The sequence below is a fragment of the Electrona antarctica genome (assembly GCF_951216825.1).
Source record: "Electrona antarctica genome assembly, chromosome: 16".
NCBI lineage: Eukaryota > Metazoa > Chordata > Actinopteri > Myctophiformes > Myctophidae > Electrona > Electrona antarctica.
In genome coordinates, this window is record NC_136797.1 from 43336283 (window position 1) to 43349453 (window position 13171).

Consider the following 13171-nt stretch of genomic DNA (forward strand, 5'->3'; position numbering starts at 1 on the left):
TTTTTTTCATGAAGTAGCGCCTCTGAAATAAGGCAAATAAATAAACTTTAGATTGTAAAAAAGTGCAGGTAAGACACACAAGCAAACAACACTGTGCTCTGGACCCATATCCCTCTCTCTCGTCCTGGCACGCAATGCTAACAGGCTGCACCCATCAGATCAGAGGACACTTCCGATTTGACATACACACAAAGTCAGGTTTTTAAATTTGTACTTTTACAATGCGAATACTTTCAAATTAGAAAGGTATTTGCGTTGAAATGTACCAAAAGTACTCATTGCAGAATGCCCCACTTCGAACGTTTTCAAAATGTACACATTTTTAGAATTACACATTATGAGCTTACATCAGCTATTCATATAGGACTGAATATGTCCTATATGAAGTAATTAGTAAGTAAAGCTGTCAAATAGTTCAATATTTGCCTCTGAGATGTAGTGGGGTAGAATTAATCTATATACAACTGGAAATACTCCAATAGTACGTAAAAGAAAATACGTCCTCAACATTGTACTTTAGTAAACATGCTCTGCAGTCCCAGTGCTCCCAGGATGGCCATACAGCAGGGGGCAGGACTCACGGTCTGCCATTGTCAAGGCCAGACTCTAACTACAACAACCCCACCACCACTCCCTCCCTTCTCCACTCCAATACACAACAAGCATTGTGCATTGCCAAAAATAATAACATTTTCAATCAATCAATCAATAGACGCTGTACACTCACACACATTTGTAAATGAATAGGTGTGTGTGTGTGTGTGTGTGTGTGTGTGTGTGTGTGTGTGTGTGTGTGTGTGTGTGTGTGTGTGTGTGTGTGTGTGTGTGTGTGTGTGTGTGTGTGTGTGTGTGTGGCACATTTGCATTTCATTTGCATTCCCGTGCACCATTGACAAGCATAGACGCTGTACACTCACACACATTTGTAAATGAATAGGTGCAGAATGGTGTTCAAATGTTCCTGCAAATGGGCCATTTAGCACCCCTTGACAAGCATAGACGCTGTACACACACACATTTGTGAATGAATAGGTGCAGAATGGTGCACTCCACAGGGGGGGGGATCAATTAGTGTTCCTGCAAATGGGCCATTTAGCACATGTATGGGGCCAATATTGTGGACCAGAGAGACCCATCAGAGATCTGAGCAGTGCAAATTAGCAGTGTGTAAATGTAGCCTCAGTAGTTGCCACTGACCTCCATGGGGGGTGGGGGTTTGCAGGGCCCTAATTCAGTGGTGGACAGGCAGTTTACTGTAGTAGTTCATGTACTAGTATATTTTTAAATATCTGCTTTCCTTGAGCATTTGTATTGTTTTTAATATAACTTTCACTCACTAAACAAAAAGAACACCTCCCCCTGGGCCCTGGCCAGCCGGGCGCCTGATGGAGGGGAAAGGAACTGGTCGGAATAACGTGTTCCTTCCACACGCTACGTCCGGCCGGGGAAACTCTCCCCTGTCATGTGAAAAGAAGCAGCTTGGACTCCTCATGCATAGAAGGAAGCATGGATTAGCGCCCAGGATTACATTAGAATTACATTAGAATTGACACTGGGTGAAAAAGATCAAAATCTTTGGGATACATTTAAAAAATAAATAAATAAAAAGAACAATAAAACAACACATTTAAATATTTTATTTTTTCCTCCACCTCTGAATGTTTTGGCAGATTGCGCAGAATTTAGATTGGCACAATCGTTCATTCATTAATCACTTTAAAACTGGCATGCAGGGGAAAATAAATACAATATAAAAATAGCCAAGTGCACAATGCATCTCGATGCGATGAGTTGTGAGCTTGTAAATCTGATTTTTTGCCACCATCAGCATCTATTTTTTTTCATGAAGTAGTGCCTCTGAAATAAGGCAAATAAATAAACTTTAGATTGTAAAAAAGTGCAGGTAAGACACACAAGCAAACAACACTGTGCTCTGGACCCATATCCCTCGCACGCAATGCTAACAGGCTGCACCCATCAGATCAGAGGACACTTCCGATTTGACATACACACAAAGTCAGGTTTTTAAATTTGTACTTTTACAATGCGAATACTTTAAAATTAGAAAGGTATTTGCGTTGAAATGTACCAAAAGTACTCATTGCAGAATGCCCCACTTCGAACGTTTTCAAAATGTACACATTTTTAGAAGATAGCCACACATTATGAGCTTACATCAGCTATTCATATAGGACTGAATATGTCCTATATGAAGTAAATAGTAACTAAAGCTGTCAAATAGTTCAATATTTGCCTCTGAGATGTAGTGGAGTAGAATTAATCTATATACAACTGGAAATACTCCAATAGTACGTAAAAGAAAATACGTCCTCAACATTGTACTTTAGTAAACATGCTCTGCAGTCACAGTGCTCCCAGGATGGCCATACAGCAGGGGGCAGGACTCACGGTCTGCCATTGTCAAGGCCAGACTCTAACTACAACAACCCCACCACCACTCCCTCCCTTCTCCACTCCAATACACAACAAGCAAGCACAACCATCAGGAAAAGTCTGGAGACTGAGGGCTGTTACATCCTGATGTTATGTTCCTCCACCCCTGGGGTACTGTTCTGTTTCATCCACACACACACACACACACACACACACACACACACTGTAGTAAATATCCTGAGTGTTAAATTTGAACTCTGAGACCTTTACATTTTGCTACATTTTTGTCTCTGAGTTACAAATCATTCAATCAATCGACCACTCATATTAATAGTTCCAACGGCATCCTTATTTCTTTCTTTTTTGAGGGGCGCTGGCCCCTCCTATATTCAGCTATTAGTGTAGATTTCCGTCCTACACAAACATTACATTTCCATTGACAATGAATGGATAATTTGACGTCATAGTGTCTGAGCAAATCGGCAAGTGTCTATTTTTGTCCTACACAAAAATTAACTAAATTCCCATTGACAATGAATGGAGAATTTGACGTCATAGTGTCTGAGCAAATAGGCATAGTGTCTAAATTATGTCATGATGATGTACGATGATAAGAGCGTGTCTCACTTCACACATTTGCGTTACTATTAGCTATAGTGTTTAATGTTTGTGTTGTCTGAACGCAAACTTTAAATGCCATTGACAACGAATGGAGAAATTACGTCATATGTGTCTGAGCAAATCAGCATGTATGTCGGTGGGAACCCTTGGCCATTATTGATGATGTACGATGATTAGAGCGCCCCTCACTTCACACGGGTGTGATTTTATTTTATATTTAGATACAGTTGTAGACATTCCCAGAGCTAAATGAACACTGTGGTTTTCTGTGTAACCATCATGGGGTTAGTTAGAAACAGTGCTGTTTTTGAGGATATTCAGCTATAGTGTAGATATGAATGAATTTACGTCATATGTGGACGAGCAAATCGGCTACAAGCTCACACAAGCTTGTAGATCTGCTATTTTCAGAGGATGGTTATACATTTCACACATTTGAACATGGGATATTTTGCATAATGAGTACTTTTACTTTTTCTATGCCATCTGCTGGCCAAAGCACAGCAAGACATATTTACTTTAAACCAGAATTGACAAGATAGTTCATACATTTGTGTCAGAATCCTGGGTGTTAAGCCTAGACAAATGGCGATTCAGGGGTACATTTAAACTCTCTGGTTTAAATTAACACTGTTTCATAGATGATTCAAGTACGAAACATACTTAAATCAATGATAATAGCTGAGAGAGTTACCTACTATAGTTGCCTGCAATATTACACAGCTCTGTTTTGTCTTTATTCTAGTAGGCTGACCTATGTATTTTATTGTATACATGTACATGTATTTTGTTTTTATTTTACACTTGTTTCTTGTTGAAATTGTTAATTTAATTGACAAATTGAGGGAGAGGAACAAAATATGCATTGTTAATGAAAGATGAAATAGGGTAAAGCAGGCAAAGCTCAACATGTTTCTCAGTCCAACTCCTTGCAACCACACGAAAACCCAATTCTGTGCAAACATAATATGGTGAAAATTGCACATTTACAAGCTCAGCTCTGCAAGCTTGCAACATGTTACCATGCGATGTGTTGTTGTGATGTGAGTTTGCACATTTTATATTCATGGAAAAACATATTTTCAATTGGCGGTGACGGTCGACAGACCTTAAAATATTTGAGGACTATTGACTTTGAGACACAAACAAGCATAGTGTACTCTGCAAGCATGTTGATGGCCCATGTGTATCCACTGGAACAAAAGGCCACCAACAACTCTAGTCCATCTATGCATAATGTCACAGTGTGAGCTGTGAGCACTCCACTGATGAGCCCACTTCAAAGGCTTAGACACCAGATAATGAGTCTGCCTGCCCCATCACTCTACCTACCTAGGCCCCTCCCACTCTGGGAGGGCCAATCAAGTTCAAGGGTCAGGCCTTCAGGAGTCCAGGGACAAGCAGGGAGAGACATTTAAAAGGGTCTTCACTCCATGGATGAACAGCACAACAACCTGAACTAAAAGCTCTTGGAACTTCTGGATCTGCACTTCATTGCTTTCGTCTCTCTTGGAACTTCTGGATCTGCACTTCATTGCTTTCGTCTCAGAATAACCTTTGCACCAAGGCTCCACCGGCGGCTACTACTACTCACTGCTGCTTGTGGTGAAGATCTTAAGAAGATAGAATGCAGCAAATCTGTGGTGAGTCTCACATTTAATTATCTTTGGGATAAACCTATTTGGTTTCATTTTGAGTTTCATCAAAGTAAAATTTACATTAAGGATTTGACTGCATAAGTGCATGAGCAAGAGCATGCAACTTGTGTGACATGATGTAGCTAAAACACAATGAAGCTGTTTTGATTTCTTCACTTGCAAGCATGATGATAACATGATTTTCATTCTGTTTCTGTCGATTAGACTCCAAGCTTGGCTTCAGCATGCCACAGCAGTACCCTCCTGCAGACGAACCCTACCAGCAGACAAGCGCCAAGTTGATTTTGGAGAACTCTGATCTGTGGAAGACCTTCCATGGCTTTCAAACAGAGATGATCATCACCAAGCACGGAAGGTAATACTTTCACCACCAACAACTGTGATAATCACAGGCATTCTTATACCTGACCCTAATTCGACTGCGACGTTTGACAGTAAATTAATCGGTGTTGTTTTGGTTTCTGTGTTTTTCAGGAGAATGTTTCCACACTGTAACATCAGCCTCTCTGGACTCCAGCCCTATGCAAATTACGTTGTTATGGTGGACATGATTCCTGTGGATAACTTCAGATACAAGGTAAGGATGCTGTACTGTTGAAGTAAACAATATTTTCAGATTCCTGGTTAAAGCCATCCCAGACATTGGCCCGCCCACACTGGGCCAATCACCACACCTCCTGCATATGAAAGAGCATTATCACTTCCTGTTTTTTCTACCCTCAGCTGGGGGCCTTTCAATTAGCATCCTTCCAAGACTTCTCCCCATAGGACCAGGCTTTTTATATGGCCCTCATATCAGTTACCCTGGACCATTTGATCTCACACACTTATTAGCATGCACATGAAAAGAGGCGAAGTGCATTCACAAGGATTTGGTCATAGGAAAGAGACTTATGTTGCTGTTTTCAAACAAATTTACCCTGACACATGTTCTCCTATAATAATCTCCTACAATAGCAGATGTGGATTTAGATGTAGGTGTATTTTGTAGAATTATATACTATATTGTACCATTTGTCATAGAAGTTGTTAAATGTAGCATGATCTCATTTTATAGGGCACTGTTTTTTGATGGGTTCTCAGATTGCCAATATGCTAATATATGAACAAGAATATGCTTTCATTGATCAGACTGTTTCACACCTAGTAACCCCCCTTCTTCTCCCATCTCCTGTACCTTCTGTAGTGGAATAATGAGAAGTGGGAAGTAGCAGGCAAGGCAGAGCCCCAGCCCCCCCAGCGCACCTACGTCCATCCTGACTCCCCCGCCACGGGAACTCACTGGATGAAGCAGTCCCTGTCCTTCCTCAAGATGAAGCTCACCAACAACACTTTGGATCAGTTTGGACATGTAAGGATAGCCCACAACAACTTGCAGTGTTACGAAAGCACCTGGCTGCTGCTACTACTATACTGTTAATGGCAGTCCTCATGCATATATGCTCATGCTGTTTTGCGCTCTCTCGTTGGTTCTCAGATCATCCTGCACTCTCTGCACCGCTACCAGCCCAGGTTTCATGTGATACAGGCAGACAGCCCTTACACAGTCTGCTGGGGACACTTTCAGACCTTCTCCTTCCCAGAGACTGCATTCACAGCAGTCACTGCTTACCAGAATACAAAGGTGCGTATCATTGCTATGTTAAAACCAAACAAAAAAGCAATACAAGCTCCTTTTAAATAATATCTTGATGCAAGCGTTGATACTAGCATGATGATGACTGACACCCCTTTCTCCCTCTTTAAAGATCACCAAATTGAAGATCGACCACAACCCCTTTGCTAAAGGATTCAGAGAGGACGGTACCCACCCTCAAACCAAGAGGTGCCGCGTTTCAAACAACAGTCCTAAGAGTTCTGCAAAGAAAGCCAAGCTGGATATGAAGGCAGTTTACAATAGTCCTCCAGGTAATACCCCCCTCCAAAAATGATATTTGTGCTAATTGCATTTGAAACTAAACCAGAAAGGAATTCTAATTGCATGTAGTTTTTCCTAAGCCATCAGTCGTATACTGTATTATAATCTAATACTAAATTATTTATTTTTTTGCTGTACTTTGTCAAGCGTATAATTGAATAAGTTGTATAATGGGGTGTAAAATCTTCAAAAAATTAAACAGTGTGTATTACCCTCTTAGGCCTCCAGAGGTCGCCATATGCCACTCAATCAGTGGAGACCATGAAGAATATCAAGGAGGAGGGTCAACTTTCACCCTGGGCTGTGGAGTCCTTGGAACTGCAAGCGGACTACAGCAGCGAGGAGCAAATGGTCCCAGCATCCATGTCATACCAGCACTATTCTCCCATCCATTCTGGACTCCCATCCCCGGCCTCTGTGGCGGGAGACTGTGATGGACGGAGCATCTACGAATCCCACATCCCAGACGTCGCCACCGTTCCCGAGCACAACCAGGGCTTCAGATTCGACCTCTGCAGGGAGATTGATCAACAGAACCAACAACGAGCCCCCGTCCAGAGCCAGGCGGCTATGTCCAGCCAAGACTACCGGCCCGCCCCCGCCGGCATGCCCGTGCCATTCAAAACGGGGCTACCCGGCTACCCGGTCTACGGGCATGGCTACTACCCAGCCGAGCAGAGTATGAGCCACAGAGGAGAGGTCGAGGCAGCCGGACAGTACATGATGCATCCACTCACGCACCCCTCCCTCCATGCGCCCCCGCCCCCATACGCCCCCGCCGCCATCGCCGACCACAGCGGCCACCAACAACGCAGCTACCATCACCATGGTGGGAACACTGCAGAGTGGAGCCAGTACCCACTCTTCTCCTACCCCTGTTGGTGAACTTTGACATGACTATATGAAGACCCCCCACACACACACACACTTTTTTCACACACTTTTTCCCCCCACTTTTGCCAAGAGATGAAAGGAAGACTGTCTTAAGTGCTCTCTTGTTTCTTGGTAAAATGTAAAAAGAATTGTATGAAAATGTAGAACTTGTTTATCTTGTAAAAAGTTAGAGTTAAATTGAGAGCTAGACTAGTAAAATGTAAAAAGAATTGTATGAAAATGTAGAACTTGTTTATCTTGTAAAAAGTTAGAGTTAAATTGAGAGCTAGACTAGTAAAAAGAATTGTATGAAAATGTAGAACTTGTTTATCTTGTAAAAAGTTAAATTGAGAGTTAGACTCTCTTGGTTGTACAGTGTACATTAGCAATGGAGTCTGTTGATTCCCAAACTATGCATTCTATCTTCTTAAGATTTTTTTTTAGCGATATGCACCTATGGCGCAACACTATATAAAGTGTATGGAATTCTGTATCACTGTGTGATGGACAATAAAGTTTTTTGAACTTGAACCAATCGAGAGTTTATATTGCATAATTAAATTATATTCCTTCAGCCAAGCCAAGGCCAAAAAAAGCAAGAAAGACAAGCTATAAGCACAATAAGCCATACAAACACTGATGACCGAACATGAAAGACCACGCAATTAACAAATGAGTGCTTTAAATAGCTGGTTGGAGACTTGAGATGATCAAATGTATCAATCCTATCTACTTTCATACATTTTACATAGGCTACATACGTTGAGATGCGGGCTTGTGTAGATTGGCTTTTTAACTCATTCTGAACGGGAACCCCTTTTGGTGTTTTAAGCATTATGTTATACTTTAGCTATTGAAAAATAGCAGATCTACAAGCTCGCAGTGCGGCACCGAGTGCCGCGCTTGTAGGTCTGCTATTTTAGAAAAATTGTGAATGTGGCGCAAATTTGGAATATATATTCTTTCAGCGCGAGCGTTTTCAACTCAAATCTTTGCTCCTGGGGGTCCCTGGAACAGCATATTTTCAGATGGGGGTCTGCGGCCAAATACAGATAATTCTGGGGGTCCTTGACATGAAAATGTTTGAGCACTGAAACATGGGTTTTCAGAAAATTTAGGATTTAGAAGGCATTTGTAGAATCGTCCTCCGGTCTAAATAGATTTTTTGAGTGGTGTAAACCACTCCTACAACTGGCTTTGTTGTGCAGAAAAAAATGAGCATGGTTGCTATGTTCAAAATAATTTCTGACGTAATTAAATCACACCCGGGTGAACTGGATGACCGTAGCAACCATGGTCATTTTTTCTGCACAAAAAAAGCCAGTTGTGAAATCACATCCGGGTGTGATTTCATTACGTCAGATCAGAGCTGATCAGGCTATATAATACCTTACCTTATATAATACCTCACATCGGACGTCAGACATTACGTCAGACCACAGCTGATCATGCTATATAAAACCTTACACCACTCAGTTCACACGGGTGTGATTTTTTTATAGATATTTTAGATAATTTTAGATATATATTTTTAGAGAAGTTCTTTAGAAAAATGTTCGACTATTATTTTCTTGTCAAATCTATTGAAATAATACAAAATAAAAAATCAACTCGACGGGCTGCCATATGACGTCACAAGTTGGGGGTCATGCAAATTTTTGGGGGCATATGGTTTTTGGGGGGCATGAATATTGAGGAATAAATAAAAAGTGAATTTGCAAGTAAAGTCTGAGAAGCGACCACAGTGGTTATCATGAGACAAGATGGTCATATATTATATTGACATTTCACAGAGAAGATTGTGTGCACATTTCAAAGCCTATATTTAGGCCAGGTGCTGGATGTCATAACCTGGCTCCGCCGCATCAAGGCAAACATCAAAGAGGAGAAGAAACATCCGCACACTAGTTTCTAGAACTCCGAGACTTTATTAAGAGGCAACAATTGCAATTACAATCAGGAAAATATGATATTTGCCTGATGCCCAGGCATAACAGGGATTGTATTAGGGCATCAGCTGGGAATGCCCATATATGGACCTTTTTTTCTTCTTTTTTAAATTGATGTTCAGGCCTGAAACAACAGAGCTTCTTAATACAGCACAGTTGAGAAGGCCTGCCTACTGTAGATTACAGTCCACGTTGGGAGACTTGACTCTCCAGCTGCAGCAGTCTCCAACATCTCTCCATGTCATGAAAATATTCCTTCATAGGCAGCTCATGCAAAACACTGCTTAAGCATCTTAAGCAACTTGCATTGTTTTAAATTGCTTGTACACTTGGAAATATCCTACCAATTTCATATGACTCATATGTATGACGTGCCTTTACAAAATATATTTTTTCACATGTATAATATTTATTAGTTTTAAATACATTTTAGAAGTGAACACACATGTTTAGATGCCTGTGACAGCCTGTCAACTGGTCAGTCAATGCTGCTCCGCTTGTCTATGACTTAAGAATCCATACCCTGAATGGATACCATACCCTGAATGGATACCCTGCCTTCTTCAGGGTATCCAAACCTGCTTGCCGAAACGTTGGTTTAATAAAGTTTCTAGCATCGTGACTACGAGCTGTGCGGCCTCTTTTCTTAAGTCAAAGTTTTATCTCCTGTGGCCAGCACCTCCCCACTACTGGTGTGCGCTCCTACCTTTTTGTTTGTTCTAAAGCTCCGCTTGTGTATGACAGAAAAACAGGTGTAGGACAAAGCCTACGACAGCTCCCGACCTGACGTGATATTCGACGTGGCGTACGCCAAAGTTCAAGGTCACGCTGGAGTGATTCCGGCGTACGCCCATTGTTGGGCATACGCCACGTTGATAAATGAGGGCCCAAAAGCCATCAGACCCTAAAATGTTGTAATTACACTTTCCATTTTGACGAAAGACAAGAATTTGATCGTCGGGAATGATTCATTGATTAATCGGTTAATCGGTTATTCTGTCCAATCCCTAGTTGGTAACCACCTCTCTGATAGCCTGGCTTCTGTTGGTAGCCACCTTTTTGATCTCTGGTCTTTGAAAGGCGATCGTTGTTCTCAACCAGGCCACCAAGCTTCTCAGCGAACTGCAGTACCATGTTCTGAAGGGAGGTAGTGCGGTGCATCACCACCATCTGGGTGGGCTGGTCCAGGGACGCCATGAGCTCTTCATTAATGATCATCTTGCTAATGATGCTGTGGACAATAGGCGACTCCAGTTCAAACATCGCAGATAGAGTGTCCATGCTGATGGAGTCATATACACTGCTATATGTGAACAAGTAAGTCCTCAGTGACTCTTCCCGGATCTTCCTGGTAAGCATCTTATGTACTCGCTCTGGCTCAGGGAACAGGCGCCAGACTTTGTTGTTAATCTTGTCGTTGATGATGAAGGAGTGGCAGGTGCGCCAGTCGCCCATCTTCATGGCCTTACTGGCTGCCACTACATGCTCCCTCATGGTCTCAGGTGGTCCCAGCAGTGGCTGCTTCTCTCCCACCCTGAGCTGGTGGTAGAACTGTTTGCTGATTGTCCTTTTGCGGGCATCAAACTCATGGGCGGCCATGTAGGGGATTTCCAGTAGCATGGCTGAAACCAGGTATACACATTCCAGCAGGTCCAGGTTGATGTGCATGTGGAATGGCACCTGCCTCCTCTTCTCAATCTTCTCCTGCTCAGCATTCCTCTCCTGCGCGTTCCTCATCGGCGGGCCCTGGAGGCCCTGGCCCAGCAGCATCTTGGCTTGAGGCTGGATGTCCAGCAGCGCATTGTGGGCATCCTTGATCAAGCCCTGGTGGAAGGCACAGATTCCCAGTTGCACCATGGCTCTGTTATACAGGATCTGTATGGGTGGGTCAGAATATTGGATGTTGTCCTGCAAGTGGCTCATAAGCATCAGGTCGCGGGCCTGGTACCAACGTGAGTGCAGGGCATGGTGGTAGATGTGGCAGAGGATGGCATAGGTGCGGATGCGGTCTGTGCGGTCGTTTTCGTAGATGAACTTGCAGAGGCGGTCCATGATAACGGCACTGTCCTCACCCTCGATCTCATCCTCCTGGTCCTGCTCCAATGTGGTCTCTCCCTGGAGGCCAAGACTGCGGCGGTGAGCCTTGTAGTCAAACTTGTAGTAGATGTGCATGATGTAGCGCAGGTAGATACGGCACACTTCCACTGGGCTGCCCTTCTTCTCCAAGTAAGTCAACAAGCGCTTGATTATGCCAAAAACGTGGTTTTCGTTCTTCAGGTTGTCAACATACTCTTGTAAGTGGGGGTCGGTGGTCTGCATGATTTTGGTGAAGTCCTCATCCATCCTCTCTACCAGGGTCAGAATACAGCCATGGATCTTGTAGTAGTCAGGCTGGTCAGACGGCTTTACAGAGGGTATGCTAGAAATGTCAAGGATCTCGTTGTCTTCTGTAATGTTTTCCCCAATTATGATGTTGTTTTTGAACAGAATGTTCAGCAGCTCGTCTATGCATTTCAGGCACTTCAGCCATGCTTCTTTCTCAATGTTTGTGTAGTCATAAATGGAGACAACAATGTTGTACTTGATCTTGAACAGGATGCCCTCCCCTAGCTTGTTCTCTTTACAAATTCCCTCCAGGTCATGGAGCTGTTCAATCTGGGCAGCTCTGTTGGTGGCCTTCTTACCTCTGGCTTGCATGATCTCCTTCAGCTTCTCCACCACGTCCGCTGTGTTGATGTCTGGGATGCTCTTAGAGAACATCTTGGGCTTTTCCTTGACCAGAGGCACTCTTCCTTTCACCTTCTCCCAGCCTCCCTTGGCATCCTCCTCATCTGCCTCTTCTTCTATCCTTTCCTTCTTCTTTACATTCTTCTTCCTCACATCTTTCTTCTCGGCTGTCTTCTCACTAGTCTTCTTGAGGTATGACATGGCGGTGCACTGTCCCTCCCCGTCATCAGAGTTCTCGCAACTGCTGCTGCCTCCGTTGTCTGTATCCCACTTTTTGTCATCCTCTTCATCGCTAGAGGACAACTCGTCCCCAGAGTCTTTGGTGGATTTGAGGAACAGGCTTCCATCTGGGGTGGGCTCCACAGTAGGCTTCTTCAAGAATGATTTAGCAGAATCATCTTTTGTGTCTGTTTCAGTGCATGAAGAGGAATCAGACTCTTTTGGTGCCTTCTCCTCCTCATCCGCAGACTCTTGTGGATCCTTCCTGTAGGCTGAAATCTCATCTTCATAGTCCCTATTGTACTTGCGAATCTTCTGACGGAGTGTGCTGAGGGCTTTGGCGTTGTTCTTGTTCAACTTCTTTTTTCCTTCTTTCTCGTCCCAAATCTGGTTGAGATGGTCTTCCAGTTTGGCCAAAATACGGATGTAGAAAGGGGGAACCCCCTCTCTGTCCACTATAGTCTTGCTTTTGAGGAAGGTTCGACATAGCTGCTCAAACTCCTCCGAACATTTAGTCATGTCATTGATGTTCATAGCATTTTGGATGTTCTTGATGATGTTGGTGAGCTCCTCAAACCTTTTGTCTTTGGCACTGCGTACCACTCTCTTGTCCTCTTCATCGTCACTAAGTGACAAAGTCGGCTTGAATGTAGTTCCGGATAATTTTGGGGTAATCTCATCATCCGATCCAGACTCCTCGCTCTCGCTGCCCTCTCTTTTAGCAAAGAAACGCGACATTGTGGACAAAAGTCATCAATCCTAGGCCTTAGGATAGTTCATCACCTTATATTGGGGGACCGAGCTCTGGTCTG

General features: G+C 43.2%; 2 protein-coding genes across 2 annotated transcripts; one reads left to right on the plus strand and one right to left on the minus strand.

Annotated features, from left to right (window-relative positions):
* Positions 1–4350: 4350 nt before the first annotated feature.
* LOC306939237 (T-box protein VegT-like) lies at positions 4351–7999 on the plus strand. Its single transcript, XM_079523792.1, has 7 exons — positions 4351–4658; positions 4878–5028; positions 5148–5250; positions 5860–6024; positions 6151–6297; positions 6422–6581; positions 6812–7999. The coding sequence occupies exons 1-7, from the start codon at positions 4643–4645 to the stop codon at positions 7474–7476; spliced, it is 1407 nt and encodes a 468-aa protein (XP_079379918.1). The 5' UTR covers positions 4351–4642; the 3' UTR covers positions 7477–7999.
* Positions 8000–10388: 2389 nt separating this feature from the next.
* LOC306939504 (eukaryotic translation initiation factor 3 subunit C-like) lies at positions 10389–13097 on the minus strand (the record flags this gene model as incomplete). The annotated part of the gene is made up of 1 exon (XM_079524091.1): positions 10389–13097. The coding sequence occupies one exon, from the start codon at positions 13095–13097 to the stop codon at positions 10389–10391; it is 2709 nt and encodes a 902-aa protein (XP_079380217.1).
* Positions 13098–13171: the final 74 nt, after the last annotated feature.